The sequence below is a fragment of the Dermochelys coriacea genome, chromosome 1 (assembly GCF_009764565.3).
Source record: "Dermochelys coriacea isolate rDerCor1 chromosome 1, rDerCor1.pri.v4, whole genome shotgun sequence".
NCBI lineage: Eukaryota > Metazoa > Chordata > Testudines > Dermochelyidae > Dermochelys > Dermochelys coriacea.
Window position 1 is genome coordinate 297,687,427 of NC_050068.2, and position 26,760 is coordinate 297,714,186.

Genomic DNA, 26,760 nt, shown 5'->3' on the forward strand with positions numbered 1-26,760 from the left:
GTGCTTACCTTTACTTACTGTGAGTAGTCTCATGACTTCAATTGAACTACTCACAATGTGTTAAGTTAAGGACATGCTTCAATCTTTTCAGGATCAGAGCCTTGGCAACACAATCAAGTACATCAATATATTTAACATTGTGTATTTAGATCAAAATGCACACCCTCTTCTTTTTATGAAAAGCTTCTTTTTAAAATGAGGAATGCTGGTTATAATTAGATTTTTCCTGAGTCAAGACCTTCTGATCATTTCCTTTGCTATGACAATTTTTTCAATTCTCATTTTCTCAAAAATTCACAAAAGAGAGCATTGTTGATGAATTAATTGTAAGATAATCTTAAGAAGAATCAAAAAGGGGAATTTTTCATCCATGCCTGTAATTTTCATTTTAATATGCAGACTTGTAGATCAGCATCTAAAATATCAATTACTCTAAACAGTTTGCATGAAACAGTTGAAAATAAATAGAAACTTCTATAATTTTATTTTATATTACAAAAAATGCATATTGCTTTGCTGCATACTTATAGTGGGGATTGTCCTAAAATCGTAACAGCTGTCTATCCCTTATGGTTTATTTTGGAAGTTTTATGTTTGTTGTTGCTCTGATGTGGTATTTTAGAAAGGCAATTGTGAAGCTAAATATATGTGCAAACCCAAAGCTTACTTTGTTGGGAGTTATGCATACGTAAATACTGTAATCTGCCCCCACAATCAATTAATTTGTGTTTTACATTTTGTAATATAATCACAAAGTGGGATTATCTCCAAAGTTCAATAAAAACAATTTATTTACATTTTGTTAATTTTATAACAGTACTGGTTACGGGGAATGCCTTCTTGACAAACCAAATGGAAGAATATATGATCTTTCATCACAGCTGCCTGGATCAATGTATGATGTCAACAAGCAGTGTGAACTTATGTTTGGTCCTGGGTCACAAGTATGCCCCTATCTGGTAAGCCTCACAACACAGGAAAACATCTTTAACATTTATTTAACAATTTTTGAAAAATATTATTTGCAGTTTCTTCAAAATTGAAATGAAATCCCACAGACTCTTTATCCTTAAAAAATGTTTTTTTTCCCTTGAGCATGTGGAAGAGTTTAAAAAATCAGCATGGTAGAGGACAAGAAACTTCAGTGGAAAGCTTGGTAGTTCAAGGTGCTAGGAGAGTTTTATGTGGCGTTGAAGAGTAAGTGGAATAAGGTGATTTACATCTGTGCATTTATGCATGAGGTGATTGTTGCTGGAAACCTGAATTTATACAGATGTATTCTGACTTCAGTATTTTTCTCTTATTGTCTTACAAATGTATTCAATAATTATTCATTTTTACATTATCCATACAATAACCTAGTCACTACACAGTTTTTAATTAATTTTAAAAGTGTTCTTAATTGTGAGTTTGGTTTTAAAAAGTAGGCTTAATTTTTACATTAAATAAGTAATTCATATACATGCTGAAATGAATGAGAAGGGGTTCTTTTCTTTATTTTATAACTCATGCCTGTTAGAATTGCAGTGCTTAGAATAGCTTTCATGATAAGCTTAACCTACAGGTCAAGGTCAGCAGTTTCTTAGTAGCAGAACAGTGAACTGGAAACAAAGCTATACACAGCTTGATAAATAAAAAAATGGAATTTTGGTTGTTGGATTTCTGTACAACTTTAAAATGTCATTATGGATTCATTCAGTGCTAATAATTAAAGAGCAAGCACTGCCAATATGGCATAAAGGCTCTGCTTGCACCTGCAGAAGAAAATTTTATTAGCATTACCTGTTGGAACTAATTAGATATGACAATTAACATAGGATCTGATTTAGGCAAACTTCAGTGGGAATATTTTTGGAGTAAATTGCTATTCATTGTAAGGCAGGGAATCAGAATCTGGCCCATAGTGAGTGTGGAATAATTTAAGAGGTCAGGATTTGTATACTCAAAGGTAGTGATGTTCAACAGTGATTGTCCGGTGATTTTGATATATTCATCTAAGTTGTCAGTACAGCTGGAGAATATAACTTTTATACTATGCAGTAGTAATTAGGAAGACAGACTCTTTCTATTATTATTATTTTTTAGATGAACTATTGGTTAATTCTTAGAACAGTCAGTTTTACTGACAGAATTAGGGTATTCAGTTTCCTTTCTATTGCCCTGATCCAAATCCTACTGAAATCAATGGAAGTCTTTCCATGGACATCCTGGGATTTTGGACAGCAAGTGTGAAAAATCGGGACGGAGGTGGGGGGGTAATAGAAGCCTATATAATAAATACTGGGACTGTCCCTATAAAATCGGGACATCTGGTCACCCTAATTTTGGATCAGGTTCTATGTTTCACATACCCAAACAGATCTGTGAGGTGGAAAGTCTAGAAACTTGAAACCCTCTTTTGCAGTATAGTATAGTATAGAATATTAATTTTAAAAAATCTTATAACTTCTATTTAACTATATTTAATCTATAAAATTAAACACCCAATAACCATTTAATTTTTAGGCTTTCTCATTCACAAATGTATAGTGTGACTCATGTACTCTCTTACTGTGAAAACCACTCAATATTTTTTAATACTCAACGCCAAATGTGCAATAACTTCATTGTAATCAATGATAATTTACACCTGAGGTTGAATTAGATTGAGGAGCCATAAATGTGGTTAAAGCCATCTTTTCCTGTTCATCCCCTTGGGGACAACTAACCCTAGTCTGGTGGCAGTTGAGGATTGAGTCTGCAGTTTTGACAGAACTATTACAGTACTGTATATTGCATCTGTGAAATCACATTGAATAAAGTTTTCAAAAGTGCCTTCGTGATTTTCAGTGGGATTTAGGCTCACTGAGGCACTTTTGAAATTTGACCCCTTGTCAATACATTGGTACCACTATGTGGAAATAGTAGTTAATGGCTTTACATGGTGATTATATTCAGACCTTATGATATGTAGTAAATAACCTGAACCTCTAATTTTTTTTATAAAATATCAAGTTATGATATGAAGTTGACTGATTTTGCTAATCCAGTGAGTTCAATCAAAATATTCCATATTACTTGTTTTTCCTTTTCTTATTTTATAAGGAGTATCATTTGTGAAAAATATTTTTATGATAGCTTTTAGAATTCTCCTATTTGCAAATATTACAAGGTGCATGTGGTAAGAGAAATGTAATTAATATGTAGGCCATTGAACAAAATGATGTTACAGGTGTAGCAAAGGAAATGAAATATTTTGTTTTCTTTTCAGAAACAATGCAAACGCTTATGGTGCACAAGTGCTGAAGGAATTCACAAGGGCTGTCGTACTCAGCATATGCCATTGGCTGATGGAACGGAATGTGGTCTTGGAATGGTAAGATTTAACCTTTGCTATTTCTCAGTACTTACACTAGTAAAATCATGGAAGTAGTTGACAAGAAAGTCAACTACAGTGGCTATGTCTACACTATAAAGCATAGGTGTGGGAAGTAAGGATGCAGGGGGTGTGCAGCACCCCCAGGTTTTATGTGGTGTCTCGGCTGCCAGTTGCGCACGTGGGGTCCCAGCTGCCAGACCCGCTCCCGGCTGCACATGTGGGATCCCAGCTGCTGGCCCCATGCCTGGGGTTCTGCTCCTGGCCCTGCACGCGGGGTCCCGGCTGCTGGTACCACACCCAGCTGCTCACGCGTGATCCCAGCTGCTGGTCTCGCGCCCAGCCCCACACGCAGAGTCCTGGCTGCCGGCCCCATATCTGGCCATACATGCAGGGTCCCAGCTGCTGGTCCTACATGCTGGGCTCTGCTACTGGCCCTGTGCCTGCCCCCAGCTGTGGCCCTAGCCTTGGCTCCCTTATCCCTGTTCATGTCCCCCCCCATCCTGGAGACATAGCCCTGCTCCCAGCCTCAGCTCTGGGAGGCAGAAGGGGGGCATAAGGTAAAAAGTTTGGGGATAGTTTTGCTGGCTTTCAGCGACACTGCTACAAAGTTAAGTTGACTTAAGTTACACTGATGTACAGCCACTGCTGTAATGAATCTGCTGTTTCATGTTCACGCTATGCTCCTTGTGTTGGTGGAACGCATCCACAGTAGCAGCTCTTGCATCAGCACAGAGAGCAGTGCACTGTGGATAGCTATTCCACTGTGCAACTGGACTACTGGGTGATTTGGGAAGGGTTTACAATGGAGGCAGGTTCAGCATCACATGATGCAGGTTTCTCATCATTCCAGCTGCTTTTCAAGTGCCCTGGTAACTTGTGAACCAGCCATCTCTGTCAGAAAGCAGGGATCCTGCACTGCTCTTCAGTATTGTGCTTTGCATTATGAACACAAGGCTATAAGAGGAACTTAACAGAGGGGCTCTTCAGCGGAGAGAAGCCCTGAAGGAGCATTTTAACAAATGAGCCACAGTAACGTGTGTTGCTATAGTGTGCTGACCCTAGCATTGTTTGTTTGCACCATGCTCTGAACCTTGAAATGATTGCTCTGTGTGCCCGACTATAGCAATGCACATGCACCTATTGTTGGTGAAATTAGCAGCAGCCACTCTATGATGGAGAATTTGAAGATAAATTCAGTTTCCATAAGTAGATTTTTATTCCACAACCATGGAAACATACCTATGTAATGCTGAGGTAACCTTCATACATGCAGGGGAAAGTATCTTTAAAGGGGAAGGAACAGGGAATTCACAAGTACATACACCAATGAGGTTCTCACAGCTGGGTGTATGTGCGGCTGTTGTGTTTAATCTCCTACGGAGTGGAGTGCCTTGGGTACTGCTCCGGCCCCAGAAGATACATAGAATAGGGGTGGGGAGAGTGTAAGGAGGTCCTGGAAAGCTTTTTCTTTTCTAATTAAGCTTTGTATTATTGGAGAAGATTTCAGCCACAATTAAAACAAACCTCAAACATATGATTAACTTATAGAGTCATAGATTCATAGATACTAAGGTCAGAAGGGACCATTTTGATCATCTAGTCTGACATCTTGCACAACGCAGGCCACAGAATCTCACCCACCCACTCCTGAGAAAAATGTATCACCTATGCCTGAGCTATTGAAGTCCTCAAATCATGGTTTAAAGATTTCAAGGAGCAGAGAATCCTCTAGCAAGTGATCCGTGCTCCATGCTACAGAGGAAGGCAAAAAACCTCCAGGGCCTCTTCCAATCTGCCCTGGAGGAAAATTCCTTCCCGACCCCAAATATGGCGATTAGCTGAACCCTGAGCATATGGGCAAGATTCACCAGCCAGATACCCAGGAAAGAATTTTCTGTAGTAACTCAGATCCCATCCCATCAGAGGCCATTGGGCTTATTTACAATGAATAGTTAAAGATCAATTAATTGCCAAAATCATGTTATCCCATCATACCATCTCCTCCATAAACTTATTGAGTTTAATCTCAAAGCCAGATAGGTCTTTTGCCCCCACTGCTTCCCTTGGAAGGCTATTCCAAAACTTCACTCCTCTGATGGTTAGAAACCTTCGTGTAATTTCAAATCTAAACTTCCCATTGACCAGTTTATATCCATTTGTTCTTGTGTCCACATTGGTACTGAGCTTAAATAATTCCTCTCCCTCTCCGGTATTTATTATATATCCCTCTGATATATTTATAGAGAGCAATCATATGTCCCCATAACCTTATTTTAGTTAGGCTAAACAAGCCAAGCTCCTTGAGTCTCCTTTCATAAGACAGGTTTTCCATTCCTCGGATCATCCTAGTAGCCCTTCTCTGTACCTGTTCCAATTTGAATTCATCCTTCTTAAACATGGGAGACCAGAACTGCACACAGTATTCCAGGTGAGGTCTCACCAGTGCCTTATATAACGGTACTAAAACCTCCTTATCCCTACTGGAAATCCCTCACCTTGTTTCAGATAGAGATTATTTACATTTTTATCTAATGATTTGTTGCAGTGTGCTGTAGCTCACATGCAGCACACTCACATGCAGCACAGTATGAGGTGTACAGAAAACTCCCTTGTGATTCTCTCCCTCTGCCTCCCTACAGTGATTTCTGTTTATATCAGGACTTGTGCACCTGTGAAAAGAGGAGAGGATTTGATCCTCTTTGCTTCTGATTTTTCTGCAGCTACTAGCTCTTATGAATTCTGTTAAATACATGTCAATACTACCACTTCAATACAGAATTGAGGCAATAAATTCAAAAGAGCATATCAGAGCAAAAATAACTACAGGTGAAGTGGAAAGGCAGAGATTCTTGTAATTGGAGGCACTGGTCCAGTTTTTTTCTGAAAACTGATTGTTTTTGAGACACCTCCCTCCTTCCTTCAACAGAGGTGAGAGTGAAAAGTATACCACTGTGCATCTGTGATCACAGTGGAGGTAGAGACCCAAATCATATTGCCCAGATAACAGAAGTTCATTCCAATTCTGAATATGTGCAATGTAATGGAAATACAGTATTGGTCCATATGACACTGACTCGCTTTTAATAATACTATACAGAGCCTGTAATGCTGCAATTTATGTTAACTTAATGTATTTACTAAAGTAAAGATGTCTTGAAAACTGGGATTTATTTTAATACAAAAACCTTCCTCAGGAAAAGTAAATCTCTTCTCTTTAATGAATAATCTACAATAGGTGTACAAAAATTTTACCAATTTCCCATCCTCCATCAATAATTTAACCCTGCACAGTTTACATCTATATGAAAAAGTGAATGGCAGTGGTGTCTGTTTTTACTTATCCAGGGAAAGATTTAATTCTATTTCTTTTCATTCTTCTTTAAAACCCTGGCCTTTTTTCCCCACAACCTGAGGCTAAGCACCCTGATCCCCACGTGCTCCCTCGCCCAGTCCTCTACCCATATACCACCATCCTGACCCCACCCTCCACCTTCCCCCACAGCCTCCATCCTGACTGCTTCTCCCACCCATATACCCACACCCTCCCTTGCCCCAGCTCCCATATTCCCCCACAGCCTCCAGCCTGCCTGCTTCCCTGACCAGCCCCCCACCCATATACCACCACCCTGCCCCCAGCCCCCTCCTGGTAGAAGTGATATATCCTCCCTTTCTTTCTGCTATGCCTGCCTCAGCTCTTTTATTTTTTACACAGCACTGCTGCATGTCCCTATCATAGCTCTTGTCCTTCATACCCCAAGCAAGTTCCTGCATTTGGAGCTGAGCTGTGCCTGCACAGCGTCCTCTCCCCACAGAGCCAGGAGATCCACCATGGCCTGTGTACTCCAGGCAGAAGCGCATTTGCTGCATAGAGCTGGCATGCTCAGCTAGGCAAATGCTATGTGAGCTCTCCATGCCAAGCAAACAGGAAGAGCAATTTCAAAACTTCCGGGGCTTTAAAAGCGGGGGGTGCATGCCTGTGTACCTGGCTGTAAGGCAGCAGAGTTCAAACTGGTGACAAGAGCCGTCACGCTGCACATTGTGGGACAACTTCTGTCTAGGGTGATATAAGCAACTGAAACTATATTGCTCCAACGGTGTCACCCTAAGTGCTACACCTCTTGTCGAGGTGTTTTTATTATGTCATTATAGCAGGAGAGTAAAACCAGCAGAAGGAGCACTGCAGTGTGTACACCTCGATAGTTAAGTCAACGTAAGCTCTCTTATGTTGATTTAACTTTGTAGTGTGGACAAGCCCAGCGTCTTTAATTGGATAGAGCATAATGAAGCTGTTACAAGATCCATGCCGCAGTTCTTCTGAGTATTGACAAATCCTTAGAAGTTGCACTAGTTTAGTTTAAATCCAAAACTGAATTAGTTAAACCAATGAAAACTTCTGTGTGGACACTCATAAATCAGGTTTAAACTGATATAAATCTTTTGTCTTACATCAAGCACAAGCTAAACCAATGTAAGTCAGGCTTACACTGTCCAAAGGGTGTCCACATGCAAAATTGTATTGGTTTAAAATTCTACCTTTAGTTAACCTGGTGCAAGTTTTGTGTGGACCAGGCCTAAACGAACTTCAGAGCCATGCCAAATTAGATTTACATGAATTGAAATGTAGATGCCTGCATTTGTTTTTATTTCTTTAAATTTTGTGTACTAAAAAAAATTGTTAAAAAATATCTATCAGAAAGAAACATTGTTATGCAGACTTTAAAAGTATGAAAAATACAGGTAAGGTTTGATTTCATTTTACAACTGGTCAGGAATTTTCTGTTGAAATGTTTTTTTCAATGAAAAAGATGCTTTCCTCAAAATCAAAATTTGCTTTGGGAAAATTTAAGTTTTCCTAATTTTTTTTTCAATTTTCTGTTGGGAAAATCTAAACAAAGTATTTTACTATTGTCTTGAATCAAAACACTTCAGTTGGTTGAACCAAATCAATATAGTCTGAGATAGTCTGATAAGAGAGCCTGCCCATGGATGAGAATGAAGGTATGAGGTGCCCAAACCACAGCTTCAGTGAAGCATAGTGGCAAATCAAGTGTGTGCATTTTAATGTTGAACTGAGCATAAACAAAACATTTTGATTCAGGAATGTCTAAATGTTTTGTTGAGATCAAATATGTAAAAACAAAAAGTTTCAAGTATATGGAACTTTCATTCTACAATAATTTAGACATTTCTATATTTTGTTCCACTTTGGGATAAAAACAAATTTTGAAATATTGGAATTTCCAATGGGACATATATTTCATTTTTGAACAGGTCTACTTAATTTTTAATTAGTTTGGATGTTCGTAAGTGGTGGTGTGCTCTGGGGGAAGATGCATGATATAGCATATGCCATGTGGCAAAATGTGGTGATTTTGGGATGGATGATGGCCTACATTTTTGTTGTTGTTGTTGTTTTGGGCCCCAACCCTACATATTGGTGTGCATATGTGGAGTGTTACACTTCCACAAATCACCAATGGATTCAGCACCATGGAATTTTCAAAAAAATAAACATTATATATATACATATAAAATGTAGAAAATTTTATTTGTTATTGACTAAACTTACTGCAACATTACAGTATTGTTATTTGGTTGGTGCCTTTGTTTGGTTCAGCTATCCTCAAACTTCTGAAAACTCAGAAATGAAGAATTAAGGTACATGTCACCTCCACAATGGAACCTTAACTCTGCCTCTTGGAGCTGGCAGTAGCCACTGAGAATGATTCAGTAAGTGTGGTGAGATTTATATCAGTTTCTACTAAAAAAGTTCAGTTTCTAAGTAGAAATGGGGAAGGACTAAGAGAATGTGCTGCTGTTTGTGTTGCGTTTTGTTCCACAGATTTGAATTCCAGCATTCACTCCAACTGCCTTTGTAGCATTAGGTTTAGCTGCACTGAATGCTGGAGGGATTAGTTGGAGCAGGTTGGCATAGTTGTTACTGTGATATAATGAGAGATGGCTGTATACTTCAAAGCAGAACAATAGTGGATACAACTTCATTGAAGAAACTATTAAAAACCTCAGATGTGAACAGGTGTTTACCACTCTTTGTGGGGAGAAATAATCTTGATGTAGACATAGGATTTCTATGTGCAACTTTTCAGAAATCTCCCATGAAGTTATTGTAGCCCTTGTTGTTTTCTTTTTAAATTTTGGCTTAGGCTATGCTGTCAGATATCTGTAACAGTTGTACAGTAAAAATTTCATATTTGAATAAAGTACTTTTTTAAAAAAAAAATAGGAGCTAGAATTTTCAATCCACTGTATTCATATTTGATTTCTGGTCATCCTATTGGCAAATTCTGCACATACAGGAGCTTTGTTTCTTCATATTCCCATTTGAGGTCTCTGACAGTATCATCACATTTTCATAATTTGGAGGTACTAGAAGACTGGGCTACGAAGATGGAATTGGACCCAAAAGACATCAGATATAAAATGAATATTTGTACACTATAATAGACACCACAGCAAGAAAGTGATATGCACAATACAGATATCTATGGAAATAAATATGCTGTCATGTCCTGCCACACTGAGAAACAGAAAGCCACTAAAGAATGAGTTCTGATGAAAATGGTAACTTTTTTAGAAGGGCCATGCATTGAACAGTGTCAAGGGGGGCATTTTCCACCATCCTTGCTAGTGGGGTTAGGAAGGCTTACTTCTTTACCACTCAAGGATATGAGTAGGTGGGATGGAACAGCTTATGGTACTCTAGTATCTTTTGTGGTTGTTTCATTTGTTACAATGATTATATCAATACCAAGGTGACCTGTGAGGATGATACAGAGGGAAGGAATGTTCAAGAGCCAGTTTTTCAATAGCTATCATCATCATAATGTCCTTCTAGGCCATTGACATAATCCAACAACTCAATAGTCATATCCTTTAGTGTACTGAAAATGTATTAGGTCCATCATTTTGTGAGATCGGACTAATGAAGTAGGTCCTTTAGTCCTTTTAATTTAATGTTAATCTAGGTTTTGATCCTAATAAGGGGGTGATGGTCTGACTATAAAATTGCTACACTCTCTGTATCCAGTCCTAAGCTAAGATAAAATCCAGCATGTGCTCTTCTGTTTGTAGGCCAAAATCTACCTTGAGTAGACCCGTCCTCCCATGTTCTGGAGGATCCATTGGACTGATAGGATCCACAGGATCCAATGCTCAAAATATACCATCAGTGAGCACATTGAGATGACCCAGGGCAAAAAATTTAGAGAATTTCAACCAGATAAGAGATCAGTCAGCATTCAATATGGAGAATCTGATTAGTGAATAAGTTCCAATATCCAGAGCAAAATGTTTATTAAACATGTGATGTATTCGGTATTGGCTGACTAACAAAAAGGGTAATTTTCAAGATCCATTTTGTGTTGTATATGTGGATAATAAACCCATAGCATAAACCTGTGTTGGATGTGATATATTTAGTTCTATTGAGGAAGACTGGGCCCATTGTTTCTATCCATTCTGCAATAGTTATTTTAATTGCTAGATCTCCAGAGCCAATCTAGAACCTTCCCTACCATGCTGACTTGGGAATTTTTATATAGTATTATCGTTAGTTGCATTCTTTGTGGTCCAATGAGGCAATCACTGGGAGTCCTAGTGTAGGATTGATGCTATGCCCATATGTAGAGACCAAATGTGGGCTGGGATTTTAAAGAAATTAGTCCCCCAGTTCCCATAGTTAGTCGATAGGAGTAGGGCTCCTATCTCCCTTAAGTGCTTTTAGAAAAATCTCACCCATGCACAAAATCCTGAGGTCCTTACTCAGTTTTTAATAATTGCTTTTTCAGGAAAATTCCTAGTGACTTCAGTAGGGCTACTCATGTGCAGGATTGGGAGGTTAGATTGTACACTCTTAGAAGTAGTAATACTGTCTCTCACTTGTCTGGAATGTACCATGCGCATTCATGGCTTGTATTAACAATAATATGTTAGTTACAGTTATAAGGTGCCAAATCTAATAACTGCAGTGGCCCTAACAGAATATACAGTAATTGTGTTATCTCTATCTTAATGTAACCCCCAGCAGCTAACATAAAAGTTGTACTTTATGCCATAGCTGAATTTGGCCAGTTCCATTCGCAGTATTTTTTGCCAGTCACTCTCATCTGCAAGTCTTCAGGCCCATGCACACATCAGATCTAGAGTGTCATAAAAATGATATCTGAGATTTCGCTGTGACTCTCTACCTTTCCCAGACCTGAGGAAGATCTCTGTGTAGATCTCTCAAAAGCTTGTCTGTCTCACCATCAGAAGTTGCCCATCTTGTCTCTCTAATATCCTGGGACCAGCATGGTACAAGAACACTGCATACATCATAATGAAATCAAATTGTTCTCAATGTTACTTAATATTTCCTTTAGCTTTGTTTGCTTTTGTAGAATACTTAAAACACTTTGAATTTCTTGGTGGCTTGGTAACATGGTGGAATTTTTAGGTTTGCTTTTCATTATGAATTTTCAAGGCAAACAGAAGGGAACTTATAAGATGAAGACTGCTGCGGATCTAAATCTAAAGTTTGTGTGTAAAATATCAGTAAGCATTTAGGGTCAGAATTTCAAAAGAACTTGGCTCCCATTTTGGTGCCTAAATGAAATGGCCATCTTTTCAAAAGTTCTCATTAGCTTTTGTGGTTCTCAATGCAAGCTGTTGGTTGCAAAACACTCTTGAAATTTTGGCACTTCATTTACGTTCCTAAAATGGAAGCTGAGCCGTTTGGAAAATCTGATGTTAACCATTGGTGCTGAGCCTTAATTTTGTGTGGTTTTTTTTTAATAAGATTTTTTCTCTTTTGTTTCTGTGATACAGTAACCTTGCAATAATAAACTTGGTTGATTTCCATTAATCTTGTCTCACAATATCTTTTTTTATATATATAATTTTTCTACTATTTCCATTTTGGTTTTCAGATTTTAAGCACACACAGCTAACTTTTAAATTTTATTTTTGTCAACTGAACAGCACTGTTACCATGGGATTTGTGTAAGCAAAGAAATGGAAACACGTCCTGTAGATGGAGAATGGGGACCTTGGGGACCTTATAATTCATGTTCAAGAACCTGTGGAGGTGGTATCAAAAGCACAACCAGGCTGTGTAATCGACCTGAGTATGTTGTTTGTTTGTTTATATCAACATGTTTTTGATATTGTTGTATCCCAGCAAGTTAGTTCAAGGCAATAGCAAAATAAATAGCCATTTCAATCATTTCTAAAGCTAGAGAAAATCAGTCTATAATCTCTGATATTTAGAAGATTTCTGAGTTAATTTTATAATTTCTCTCAGTTGAATTATATGTGTTTTTCAGATATTTTAAAATTGCATGTATAGACTTGTCAATGTGACTTGCCTCTTCCAGTGGTAATGAAACGGATGTTAAAACTTTGGAGAATAATGCTTTAGGGCTTGAGTCTGCCTCCTTTACTGCAAGTAACTTCATTAGAATGAGGTTCCTCAGAGCAAGGACTCTCTCTCACTATATGGTTGTACAGCACTTAATAAAATGGGCCTCTGATCCTGATTGTGGCCCCTAGGCACTACTGCAGTGTAAAACTAATTACTAATTCTTGCAGAGTAAATTACTGCAGCTAATAAGGGTAATAAATTGTGGTTCTTACAAATTATTAGATGTTCATGTTATTCAGATTATTATAGATTTGAAAGGCCTGTTTCTAAAATGTTAGTATTATACACCCACTTTGCATTCATTATTCACTGCACAAAGTAGTGGAGAATCAGGTCTTAATATCAACGTATGAGGGAAAAACAATGCTGAATGGTTATGATAAAAGACTGTTTTGAAGTTTTGCCATTAGAATCAACTGCTTGTTTTAGAAACAAATGATGGAAATGATGTTGATCCTGTATACTTTACTTTGAATCATTTTGATTAGGCCGAGAAATGGAGGGAAATACTGTGTGGGTCGCAGGATGAAATTTCGATCATGTAGTACTGATTCATGTCCAAAGGGCAAACAAGATTTTCGAGAGCAACAGTGCTCTGATTTCAATGGTAAACATTTCAATATCAATGGTCTTACATCTGCTGTACGCTGGCTTCCAAAATACAGTGGCAGTAAGTAAATACAGATTTTCTTTGCTAACTAAATAAAAATGTTCATTTACTTAAAGCTTTACAACAGACAAAAATCATGCTGGATTTTCTTTGCAGTTTCTATGAAAGATCGCTGTAAACTTTTTTGCCGAGTGTCTGGAACAACTTCCTACTACCAGCTGAAAGACAGAGTTGCCGATGGTACTCCCTGTGGAACTGAAACCAATGACATATGCGTTCAAGGCTTATGCAGGGTATTTAAACTTAACTTGGATATTATAACACTGATATATGTACAATGTATTAACATACTAAAAATATTTATCACATATATATGTATACTATATATATTTTATATAATATACTATAGTATATACTACATACAGTTTTTATAGCACAGGGGTTCTCAAGCTGGGGGTCGGGCCCCTCAGGGGGTCACAAGGTTCTTATATGGGGGATTGAGAGCTGTCAGCCTCCACTATAAACCCCGCTTTGCCTCCAGCATTTATAATGGTGTTAAATACATAAATAAGTGGTTTTAATTTATAAGGGAGGTTGGACTCAGAGGCTTGCTACGTGAAAGGGGTCACCAGTACAAAAGTTGGAGAACCACTGTTCTAGCATTTGCAATGCTTGAAGAGCCCCCTGACAGCAGCGTCACCAGCATAATGAAGGGCCCTACAGCCATCATGAAGTCTGTTTAGTTGACACATATTGACAACATGCGCCATAGACTGACAGAGACCACACTGACAAAGTGGGTCATACGTAGATCCTTCTTGTAGAGGTTGGCTGTGCATATTCCTTGGCCAGTTTGGAACCTGTTGAACAGAGTCCAAAGATGATGTGGCAGGTCAAATCCCTGCAGTTGAACGGTTAGATCAGTGACAATGAAACTGTTCCAGATCTCTTTAGCTGACCACTTATTGCACCAGAGGGTTGCTGCTGAAAAATTCTGATCTGGCAATTAAGACCATGATGAACGTGAATCATGCTCTGTGGTGACTGAAGATCTCTGTGTACAGTGGTAGTCCTGGATTGGCATGTAGCTTTTCCACCAGTTTGGCTGTTGATTGTCTGTGATGAATGTGTGGAGGAGCTAAGTTGCTCAGAACTGGTAGCCATGGGAATAGGAGTCAGGCATAGGGTGCCTGTGATGATGTGCATGGTTGAGTTCAATTCGGCATCAGCCAATTTACTGTGAGATGAATAACACCAAACGGGTACTGTAGTCTGCTGAGGAATAGCACAGTGCCAGAGCTGATGTGCGAAGTCTTCTGTGCACCTGTGCCCGTGTCAAACTGGCTAATTTGCTGATTTGATTGTTCCTGGTCCTGACTTTGGCAGCAATCTGTTTTAGATGCTGTGGTAAATCAAATAGCAGTCTAGTGTGACACCAAGGTAGACTGGTTTGCCTCGTGTTTCATTCGTTATCCAGTGAGAAAGATGTCTAACTTATATTTAGCCCTTGCATTGTGGAGGTGGAAGACACTGAAAACTGGCTTGGTCACACTTCATTGGAGGCGCCAAGTGCTACAGTAGTCTGCCATCTTGGGCAGGTTGGCATCAAACAACAACCTTGTTCTTGTCCGTGACCGAAAACAATGGGGTACATTTCACTCAGCCAGATGGTCACGTGACTGCTCATGTGACCTCTGCTGGGTGACATCACTAGTTGGTCATCTCCAACCAGCATCATATGTTTGTCCTGGACAGCTTTCCACACAATCAACACAGACAAGCACTTAACCATGTCAGCCTTCAGCTGCCCATTGTTAGAAACTTAGACAAAAGAAGATGCAATTTCAGGAAACCTAATTGGGAGAAATTTAGCTAAATCCTGGAATGAAGTATCATTACTATCCAATCATGCTTCATGCCAGTCATTGAAACCTACAATCATTTCCATGGAACCATCTTGAAAGCAGCGTGAGAATCCATTCCACAAGGCTATTGCTGTGTCTACATTCCTTGTTTTGATACCATATGTTCAGAACTATTTATGCAGTATGAATTGTCTGGAGATCCAGATCTTGCTGACCATTTAATAAAGTCCTTAGCTGCTGTGATATAAACAAGATGGGAGGAAACAACAAGGGATATGAATTTCATCCATTCCAGCAAGAACCCTGGAACCTTTTTGTGTTGACTTGGCACAGCAAGTGCTGCCCCATGCTCCTGTCACTCCAAACCAAGTTGCTAGCCACTTGTTTCAGGTTGCAAAAAAGCTTGTAAAAAGGCAGATTTGTGATTAATGGCGGCAATTCAGATGATGTGATCTGCTTTGTTAGTGCATAGCACAATTCACAAACACAGAACTAGACACTGTACTGTGCAACATCAAATCTGGACTTTCACCAGAATTCCTGAATCATCTTGGAACCAATGCTTATCAATGATTATCCAAATTCCTGATGCGAGTGTCGGTAACCTGTCAAGGATTTGGAGAATGTCAAAAGTAATTATCCTTTTAAAACCTGAAAAAGACCCACACAATGCAGCAAGCTACCAACTGATCTCACTGCTATCTGTCAGATTCAAAGATTTGGAGTGGCTTATCCTCCAGCATATATCTCCAGAGGTGGTGGCAATTCTCAGTGTTGACTGAGCTGGCTTCCAGAAGGGTCTAAGCACACGTGACCAACTCCTAGTTCTCACTACATATATAGAAAACAGGTTTCAACAGAACTTGAAGACTGGAGCTGTTTTCTTTGACCTGACAGCAGCCTACGATACAGGATGGCACACTGGTCTTCTGGTAAAACTGTCAAGAGCTCGCCCAGCATGAGTGATGGACATTGCTGAACTTCTACTTCCTGACAGGCATTTTCATGAGATGGAACAAGTGAATGGAGAAGACAATCCAACATCTTACCCCAACACTATGTGCTTGCGTCCACCTTGTTCAGTCTGTACACAAACGACCTGCTACTGACTCAGTCCGCAAATTCATCTATGCAGATGACTTCTGCTGTGGTACCCAATTGTGCTCTTTCATTTTATATATAGTATGTATACCTTATATTATATAGTATATGCTATAGTATACTACATATTATTATATACATACTATACACTACACACACAGTCTCTCTCTCTGTGTCTCTGTTTCTGTCTCTCTCTCTAAATATAAAAATATACGGCAAAGCAAATCCTCTTGAAAACTACTAAAGCAAAGTTGTTTGAACCGATTTTAATGAAGTTCTGATCCCAGTCAGCTTAGTGACCTTTAGATAGAGCTCACATAAAATAGAAGCCCCAGATTTGAATCATAAGAGCCTAATTCTTCTCTCATTTAAACAGGTGTAAATTAGGGGTAACTCTATTGAAGTCAGTGGAGATACACTGATGTAAAATTGGAGTAATGGGAAGTGAATCAGGCTCTGAATGTGTGTTTTCATCCCCAGTCAAATATCAGAGAAAAGGCTATTACCTCTATGGAGAGAAGGTTTTACATCACATTTCTCAAAATCAGGAGGCAATTTAGCTCTGAAAGGGATTATTTCAGTTTTCTTAGATGGATGAAAATTATGGTAATGCCACAGGCCTTTTTATAGGGAGAGGGAAGCTAAAACCACCCAGAACTTTGAGCCAGATTTTGCTTTCCATCCCCAGGCAACCTTACTGTTGGCAGTGGGTTGCATAATTTGAAAGTAGAGGTAAAATTTGACCCTTTATTAGGGTAAACCACAGGGAGGAATGCCAGAGAGCAACTGTACTTATGTGGAGGAGGGAAAGGGAATGGTGTGAGTTAACAATTTAAAAATTAAAATAGTGATCTTGGGTTTTATTATTCTTAGTATCTTAGCTAAAGGTCATATAAATACTCAGTAAATCATATCACAACTATAGAGTTTAAAAGAATTGATGTTCATGTGCACATAATACTAAAGGAATTGATTCATTTTAACATTACAGAGATTTTTGAACAAATTGTCTTTAAAATTTATAGTGAACATTCAATATTGTAGATAGAAAAGCTTTATAAAATGTTAATGCATCAAGAAATGTAGAAATATTAAATAGATTTGTATTGTTCTTTTTTAGAATAACAGAACTATTATACTTTGTCCTTACATCACAGCACCTAAGATCATATAAAAGACTGTGATTTGCCAATGAAGATGAAGATAGTCCATTGATATATATGTATTGAATAAAATCTTTTTGAGGAAAAATCTTAAAATGTGCCATTTTCACTGTTTTCTACTGAGCTGAATGACTTATTACAGTATATTCAACACAGATTTATTGTATTTCTTGTAGCAAGCTGGCTGTGATCATGTGTTAAATTCCAAGGCAAGGAGAGATAAGTGTGGAATCTGTGGCGGTGATAATTCTTCATGTAAGACACTTGCAGGTACTTTCAACAGTGCTCATTATGGTATGTTTTTCTCTTATTTTACATTTAAGTTGTGTTTAAAGTATGATTTCAGTGAATGTTCTTTAGGGCCTCTGCCAACAGAAAATATCCATTATTTGAGTCACAACAGCTCTTTCAAGGATACAGAGACAAACACTGTGGTATGCTGACCTATTTAGGAAAAAGTCAGTTGCTGAGTAAAATCAAAGCAAAAAAGAGGGGGGAAATGGTGTGGTGAAAAGTTGCAGAGCTATCTCTGGAAAAGAGTGCTTCCTGCCTCCTGCACTTTGTGATCAGTCTGTGCTGAAACTACACAGCCCATGGGGCTCCAGCATCTCCTGCTGGGCCCATGAGGAGAGAGAGGGATGAATCCCAGGTATGAGCTCCTAGCTGATTTTCTTTCTTTTATTAAAATGACAAATATAGACCCATAAAATGTGATGCCCTCTCTTATCCCAGATTACCAGAAGATGTATGTCCTTCTGATCAACAACAATTAGTGGGAAAACCTCTTACACAGAGAATCTATTACCTCAGTTTCTTCATTAACACTATCTGTAATTCTTACATCAGTGTGTAGGAGGGTTTGAGAGACTAGTATGTATATATAAATAGAAACTCTTGTCAAGCATAGCATACAGAACCATAGCTTCGTAGTAAGAGCATGGGACAGAGGGTCAGGAGACCATGGACATCAGTTTTCCAGTGGCCCCTTTAGGCTGTTCCACTAGTTTAAATGGGCAGCAAACTGGGTGGAGATGATCCTTGGTAAAAAGGGGAGATTCTTGGCCAATGTAGAGTTGCCAGAAAGGTTCTATGCTGGCACCTTTCCCATTCTCCAGGGGACAAGGGGAAGGGTATGTCCAAAATGCTGCTGGACTTCGGCTATTTTTTGCCTGGCAGATGGTCTGTGCTCATCCCAGGGAATGAGGCAAAAACATCAGAAGGCGTAAAAGTGGCACACAGTCAGTCTCCCCTCTCTCCCTTCCCTCCCACATGTGTATATACACACAATCCCCTCTTGTTTCTGTGCTGATGGATGATCAAAGGCACAGTAAGTGCCTATTATTAAATCAGAAACAATATGAATTTGTAAATGTACATTTAAAATTGTAACAGTGAAAGGATGTAAGAATTTGATAAAACTGTAAAGGAACTGTGGGCTTTTTTATCACCATTAATGATCATGTACTGTACGGTTAGCACATGAATTGAATTAAGAATGTGTCTGATACCAGTCTTCAAATTCTGATAAAAATGGCATTAATGCCATTGTCAGCAAGGCTAGTTAGTATATCTGTTACCACTTTGCATATTTTTGAGTCAGTTTGCTCTTTATTAAAAGCAAACATGCTCAAGCATGGAATTTTCCATTTAAAAATAGGTTTTCTTTTTTAATAAAATTTAAAAATTAAATTGTTAATTTAGTCATTTTTATTTTAAGTCTGGTCTTGAAAATTAGTAAATTATGAAAAATAATGAAGTTTGTAGCTTCAGGCACTTTTTTCTTTCTATGGTGGAAGTAAAAAAGGGGGTTTTTTTGGATGTTTTTTCATTTTCAGCTGACAGGTTGCAGGACTTCGTATTTTGAAGAAATAACACAATTAAGACCTAATCATTTTGGTTAGGAAAACAAATCTGTGCATATGCCTGAAGGGCTAGGGCATGGCAGTTATTTCAGTGCCATCCATAGTTGTGGTGCAGTGCCTTGTGCACAGGGTGTGTGCACTTTGAACAACCATTTATATATACTGCTATAGATTGTTTTCCCTGTGTTTACTGCACCCCCCTTCCATGAGCCTATGTAAAAGGGCTTACTATAAATGAGAATAAGACCCATTATGCTTTGTACCTCCCATTAGGCTTCTCTCAACAACACAACATGGTATGATGTAGTCTTAGGGCCAAATTCTACTACCCTTACTTATTTGACTAATTCTCTGACTTTGCTGGGCTTGCAGAGGGTGTTGGTCAAGGCAGAATTTGACATGGCAAGATTATAAAGCTTCTTTTGGGGGAAGTAAAATTGGTTCTTTTCTTCTATTTTACAGTTAACTGTAAAATTTAAATTGTGTTTTAATTATTAAGCCCCTAAATCATCATACATCCTATGTGACTACACTAGGTTTTCCAGAAGACTAAATGTGTGGTGGCAAGTAGTGAGGCAACTACCTGCTGCATGCACGATCAAAGGGAATAGTCCATGGCTGTCACTAGCTCTGCCCACTGTTACTATGACATGGCTTGGCTCTGTAAGAAAATGGGGGTGGAGTCACTCAAAATGGGCAGGGTTATGCATATGAGGGCATGTCTACAGACCCTAAACCAGTATCAGGTAGTAGCACATATGCCACAGATATTCTAGCCTGCACTGCCCGCACAGCTCTAACAGTTTGACAGTCATGTTCAAGCAGGAATGCGACAGCCCGCACAGAATGTGATGTTCAATTCATCCGTAGCATCTTCCTAGAAACAGAGAGATGACCCCAAAGATACCACTAGCACATCTCCAGTCACACTGATGAGATAAGTTTCAGAGTAGCAGCCGTGTTAGTCTGTAACGCGATGCTCTCTCAAGGCTGTATTGTACAAGCAAATTGATTTTACCAGGAAGTTTGGTATGTGTAGGCTTCATCAGCTTGTGATGCAATACTCTGTCTCTTTGATATTCTCAGGGATGTGCAGTAGTCACTCTCACTCCTTATGTACCCAGGGACCAATTTGAGATTTGGCTTATGCTACTGCAGGAGCAGCCTGTGTGATCACTCATTGTAGCAGTGCTCTGCATGCCATGTAATGTTAAGTTATAGTTTTGCCCTGTATATTTAAATGTTAATAAAATAGTCATCAGCAATTCATTGCAACTAAATGCAAATGTACTGGCATCCTGGTTTGAGGAGACAGCTACCTTTAATTACTTACACTTGGTATTTTAACTGTCTTTCTATTATATTGCACTTTTAACTGAAGTATCTGAGTACTTGACAAAGAATTGTCCCTTCACCCATAAAAGTCAGAGATGTAATTTTCCAATTACTTGTCTCATGTCAGCATGCTAAATGGCAATGTTTCTGTTATTTTAAAATTTCTTTCCTCCCAATTTTGTCTTCTCTCCTCTCTCCTCCAACTACCTCTTTCTCTTTCCTCTCTCCCTTTTTAGCTTCTCTTGGGTGTGAATGATAGGGGGCTTTTTGGGTGTTTGTTGTTTATTCCATATTGGAAAGATATATTGTGTAATTGACTAAAGATATATTGTGTATTGACTAAAGATGTGCAAATTGTAACAGTTTGCAATTACCATGCTGCCCCCAAGTGGTAGACATAATAAATCTGTGCTAACACTAAGCTGTTTGTGTTATACACATTGATTATTATGTGATTAATACAATACTGTACAATTAGTGGATAATGAAATTGAGGGGGAGAGTATTATAGTTATATTTTAGCTTATTACCCATGGATGCGGGCTAGCCAGTTGAAGCTTAGTGCTAATAATAATCCTGAGGTAATGTTAGTGGATAGAGAAGCAATTGGAGGAGTTATCAAGAATTATATTCTTCTGACTGATTGTGCTACCATGTGCTAAGCAGGTTCACAATATAGGGTTCTTAGATTGTGTGGTGCTCCTGGATGTTCAGGTAGCAGCTGTGAATAAGCATTTTAACTGTACATGTGAGAAGAGTGTGACTGTTTCTCTCAAATGTGGATCTGGCTATCTATTATTTTGTTACCTCAAAACTATGCTGCTTCAATACCTATTATTTGGGACTAGCTGGAATAATTGTGGAATGTGGTGACTCGTTTATGAAGAATTGCTTCTTGAAGGGAGCACATTAAACCTGTTCTCTAATGAGTAGCCCAACTCACATCTGGAAGATTGCAGATCCAACACGACTAATTTATCTAATGTATATAACTTACTTACCTGCCTGGCCTTCAGACTGTACTATCTGAGCACCTAGCAGTCATTAATGGATTTTCACCTCACAGCACCCCTTTAAAATAGGGAAGTATTATCTCCGTTTTACAGATGGAGGGCTGGGGCACAGGGTAGATTAAGTGACTTGTCCAAGCTCTCACAGAAAGTTTGAAGCCAGGTCCTCCTGAGTTCCACTATATGTCCTATTCAGTAGACATGTATATGGAAAGGATTTTATTAATAGAGTCCACTAACATCATTCAGTTTTCATAAAACCAGAAAAAATAATTTTCTTTGTTACATATGAAATCAATAAGTATTATAACAGTTCAGTTTGACTAGATTTTATATAGCTTAATTTCTGTGTTTTAAAAGAAGCTACCAGATTTTCCTTCCTGCCAAAAAATGAGTTGGTTTAATAGCAGGCCGTCCCTCACTGGTTGTCAAAGTATGGGAAGAAAGCTGATTAAACAAATGTTCAGAAACTTACTTTTTACAAGTATATGAATGTTTGTGGTGGTTAGAAAGACCTAATTTATGTACAATTATATTCCAGGTTATAATGTTGTAGTAAAAATTCCCATGGGAGCAACAAACATTGACATTCGTCAGCACAGTTATTCAGGAAAACCAGAAGATGACAACTACCTTGGTAAAGGTTTCCAGTAAACAACAACTTATAGATGGTTTGTGTGTACTTTCCCAAAGGTCTACTGCAGACATAAAATATAAGAAGTCCGATAAAGTCCTCAGAGCAATTGTGTAATTATAATTTACCATCACCTGGGTTGCCTGGTTCCCTCTGCAGAAGTTACACAAGTGTAATTTCATCTGGAAAAAAACCAAGAACTTTAATAGGTTTTCGGGATTCAGAGATTCTCTTTCTGGAAGGGACCACTGTGATAATCTAGTCTGATCTGAATAACACAGGCCATAGAACTTCCCCAAAATAATTCCTAGATCATATCTTTTAGGAAAACAGTTTTGATTTAAAAATTGTTGGTGAAGGAGAATCCACCATGACCATTGGTAAATTGTTCCAGTGGTTAATTACCCTCACTGTCAAAAATTTATGCCTTATTTGCTGTCTGAATTTGTCTAGTTTTTCACTTCCAGGCAGTGGATTGTGTTATGTTTTTCTCTGCTAGAATGAAGAGAGCTTTATTAAATACCCATTCCTCATGTAGGTACTTATACACTGTAATCAAGTCACCCATGAACATTTTCTTCTTTAAGCTAAATAGTTTGAGCTCCTTGAGTCTATCACTGTAAGACATGCTTTCTAGTCCTTTGGTCATTCTTGTGGCTCTTCTCTGAACCCTCTCCAATTTATCAGCTTTCTTCTTGAATTGTGGACCCCAGAACTAGATAAAGTATCCTAGCACTAGTTGTACCAGTACCAAATGCAGAGGTAAAATAACCTTTCTACTCCTTCTTGAGATTCTCCTGTTTATGCATTCCAGGGTTGCATTAGCTCTTTTGATGACAGCTTCGCACCGGGAGCTCACATTCAGCTAATTATCCACTATGACCTCCAAATCTTTTTTCAGAGTCATTGCTTTCCAAGAGAAAGTCCTGCATCCTATAAGTATAGCCTACATACTTTACTCCTAGGTGTATGCATTTACAGTTAGACATATTAAAATGCATATTGTTTGCTTGCATCCAGTTTACCAAGTGATCCAATTTGCTATGAATCAGTGACCTGTCCTCTTCATTATTTAACATTCCCCCAATTTATGTCACCTGCAGACTTTATCAGTGATTATTTTATGTTTTTGTCTAGGTCATTGGTAAAAATGTTAAATAGTGTAGGGCCAAGAACATATACCTGTGGGACTCACTGGAACAAACCCGCTCAATGACGATTCCCTGTTTATACTTGCATTTTGAGACCTACCAGTTAGACAGTTTGTAATTAATTTTATGTGTGTCATGTTAATTTTATATTATTCTGGGTTTTTTTAATCAAAATGTTGTTTAGTACCAAATCAAATTAGAGCAGGTATTGGGATTTTTTAAAACGCATATTTGTTGAAAACATACCATTTATTTATAAGTTGAAATCTGTTATATCCAAACTACATAGTTATTTAATATGATGTAAAGTGGAAGAACGAGATTTGGACAGAGTAGAATTGTTGTAGAAAACATTTATTTTCAATTGTGTTATGACATTTTGCAGTTAAATGTTTCATTAATTTTAGAGAGACAAAGTAGCTGAGGTAATATCTTTTATTTGACCAACTTCTGTTGATGAAAGAGACAAGCTTTTGAGCTTACACATTTCAAGCACATTTCAGAGCTTTTTGTCAGAATGTTAAGCATGCACAGAGAGCAAGCTCAGATGGTCACCTATACATACATTACACATACATTCTATCCATGAATGAAAACTACTAGGAGAAAAGAAGGATAGTTTTCTAAAAGCCTATCTTACAATATTAAAATATATCATGTAATGCTAGAATGCACATTTCAGTCTTGCCAATGAAGGCCTAGGACTTACCCAATTTTAACCATGTTACTGAATAGAACTATAGCCCTGTAGAATACAAGACTGTAGAACAATTCAGTAATACAAACTGTTCCCAGGTATACTGACAGGACCAAATCATTTTTAAAATATTTCTGGTATTACTACGCTGTTGTAATCAGGTCCCCCAAATTTTAATAAAAAGAAAAGGAGTACTTGTGGCACCTTAGAGACTAACAAATTTATTAGAGCATAAGCTTTCGTGAGCTACAGCTCACTTCATCGGATGCATTTGGTGGAGAAAGCAGAGGAGAGATTTATATACACCATCATACATCATTTATATACATCGGAATGCATCCAATGAAGTGAGCTGTAGCTCACGAAAGCTTATGCTCTAATAAATTTGTTAGTCTCTAAGGTGCCACAAAATGCATCCGATGAAGTGAGCTGTAGCTCACGAAAGCTTATGCTCTAATAAATTTGTTAGTCTCTAAGGTGCCACAAGGTGTATATAAATCTCTCCTCTGCTTTTTCCACCAAATGCATCCGATGAAGTGAGCTGTAGCTCACGAAAGCTTATGCTCTAATAAATTTGTTAGTCTCTAAGGTGCCACAAGGTGTATATAAATCTCTCCTCTGCTTTTTCCACCAAATGCATCCGATGAAGTGAGCTGTAGCTCACGAAAGCTTATGCTCTAATAAATTTGTTAGTCTCTAAGGTGCCACAAGTACTCCTTTTCTTTTTGCGAATACAGACTAACACGGCTGCTACTCTGAAACCAAATTTTAATGATGTAGATAGATCCTACTGAATAGAAGTATGTTACTAATGGTATCAGTTCTTACTGATGTTTCCAAAGATGTTTGTCATAAATAAAAAAATACCAATTATCATAATGAATAACAAATGCAAACAAAATATAAAAATAGTATTAATGTTTATTATACCTTTTAATTGGGATAGATGTTTATTCCCAAATTTTTACTTTTAGCATTATCTGATACTCACGGGAATTTTATCCTGAATGGAAATTTTGTTGTAAGCATGTCTAAAAAAGAAATCGGTATACAAGGAGCCATTTTTGAGTACAGTGGTTCAAACAACACTGTAGAGCGAATTAACAGCACTGATCGACTAGAAGAAGAGTTAATTTTGCAGGTGAATTTTTTATGTTTTAATAAGTTTGTAAAGTTTATGTGTTTATATTTTTATAGTCGGGCCAATTTATTGAAAAAAGTATTATTTTTATATCTTTAAAGGTATTGTGTGTAGGGAATTTGTACAATCCTGATGTGCGTTATTCATTCAGTATCCCTATAGAAGAGAGAAGTGATCTGTTTACCTGGGAGCCATATGGTCCCTGGCAAGAGTGCAGCAAAATGTGCCAAGGTATTGTGAATTCTTTTTGAAATCAGAATTCTGTTTATGATGTTATTTCATGTGATGTTATATGCAAATTCAGAAGTATTTAATATCATGTCACATCATGCATCTCAACCTGTGTATGCCCAAATGTGGCACGTAATTTGGGATAAAGTCCTGAAAACCAGGTACACCAATAAATGCAGGAAACTTTAAATGGTGAGGGATTCATTTCGTTGGTGTAAATAGAGTTCTGTATCTTCTATTCTGGATTCTGAAAATAATTTAAATGTAATGTCAATAATTTTCAACTGTACAAGTGTAAAATTTGCATTAAATTATAGGTAATTTAAATTTAGAGATTAAAATGAGAGATACTGAAATTAAGGTACATGTAAGATATGTGTCATCCAGAAAAGTGTGACAACATGGATTGGGTTCATCAAGGGATTATTTCTATTAGTCCTATTTAGTTTAAAATTTTATATAGAGAGAAAGGTATTTTATTTTATTTTAACATTTTCACAATAGTTCTAGCAGTAATAATTGAATTTCTATATTTATGGAAGCAGTTTGACTCAAAAATGGTTACATTATATAATCTCATAAAAGACTAGCCACTTGCCTTACAAGAATCTGATTGATACGGCTAGTGCTCTTGCTTGACATGAACTAAGCCAGAGCGCCAACAAAAGGAGCCATTTGTATGTTTTCTAAACCTTAGCTGAATCTCCTAAAAGTCAGAGAAAGCTCAGTAAAATTTTTCAGTTGAAGAAACCTATCACAGTGGATTAAGCTTCATCTCCAAGCTTGTTATGAATAATCAGGAGGTCCACACAATAGACATTGCAGAGGATAACAAAAAGCTATGTTTCATCTGCATATGCATGGCATTTGAATCCATGATGTCTCGCTGCTGCGTGTAGATGTTGCATAGAACTAAAGAGAGAATTGATCCCTTTGGATATGGCTACACTGTAAAGAAAAACCCGCAGCAACGAGTCTCAGAGCCCAGGTCAGGCTGCAGCTCAGGCTGTGGGGCTAAAAATAGCCGTGTACATGTTCTTGCTGGAGCCCAGGCTCTGAGACCTTACCCCCTCACTATGTGTCAGAGCCCAGGCCCTTAACCTAAGCAGGAATGTCTACATTGCTATTTGTAACCCAACAGTTAAGCACAAGTCTGAGTCAATTGACTGGGCTGTGAGACT

The 26,760-nt window shown here is 38.0% G+C and overlaps 1 protein-coding gene across 4 annotated transcripts in view; it reads left to right on the top strand.

The window, feature by feature from the left end:
* The window catches only part of ADAMTS20 (ADAM metallopeptidase with thrombospondin type 1 motif 20), a 181,865-nt gene that overhangs the window by 59,282 nt on the left and 95,823 nt on the right, over nucleotides 1-26,760 (top strand). For 2 of the 4 annotated variants that reach the window (XM_038379168.2, XM_038379145.2), the window contains exons 10-18: nucleotides 818-959; nucleotides 3,251-3,355; nucleotides 12,338-12,483; nucleotides 13,268-13,449; nucleotides 13,546-13,682; nucleotides 17,695-17,812; nucleotides 22,267-22,362; nucleotides 25,182-25,348; nucleotides 25,450-25,579. In XM_038379168.2, the coding sequence (XP_038235096.1) occupies nucleotides 818-959; nucleotides 3,251-3,355; nucleotides 12,338-12,483; nucleotides 13,268-13,449; nucleotides 13,546-13,682; nucleotides 17,695-17,812; nucleotides 22,267-22,362; nucleotides 25,182-25,348; nucleotides 25,450-25,579 (1,223 nt within the window). The remainder of the gene's footprint in view (nucleotides 1-817; nucleotides 960-3,250; nucleotides 3,356-12,337; nucleotides 12,484-13,267; nucleotides 13,450-13,545; nucleotides 13,683-17,694; nucleotides 17,813-22,266; nucleotides 22,363-25,181; nucleotides 25,349-25,449; nucleotides 25,580-26,760) is intronic. The other 2 variants (XM_043494489.1, XM_038379153.2) reach the window with 2 other exon arrangements.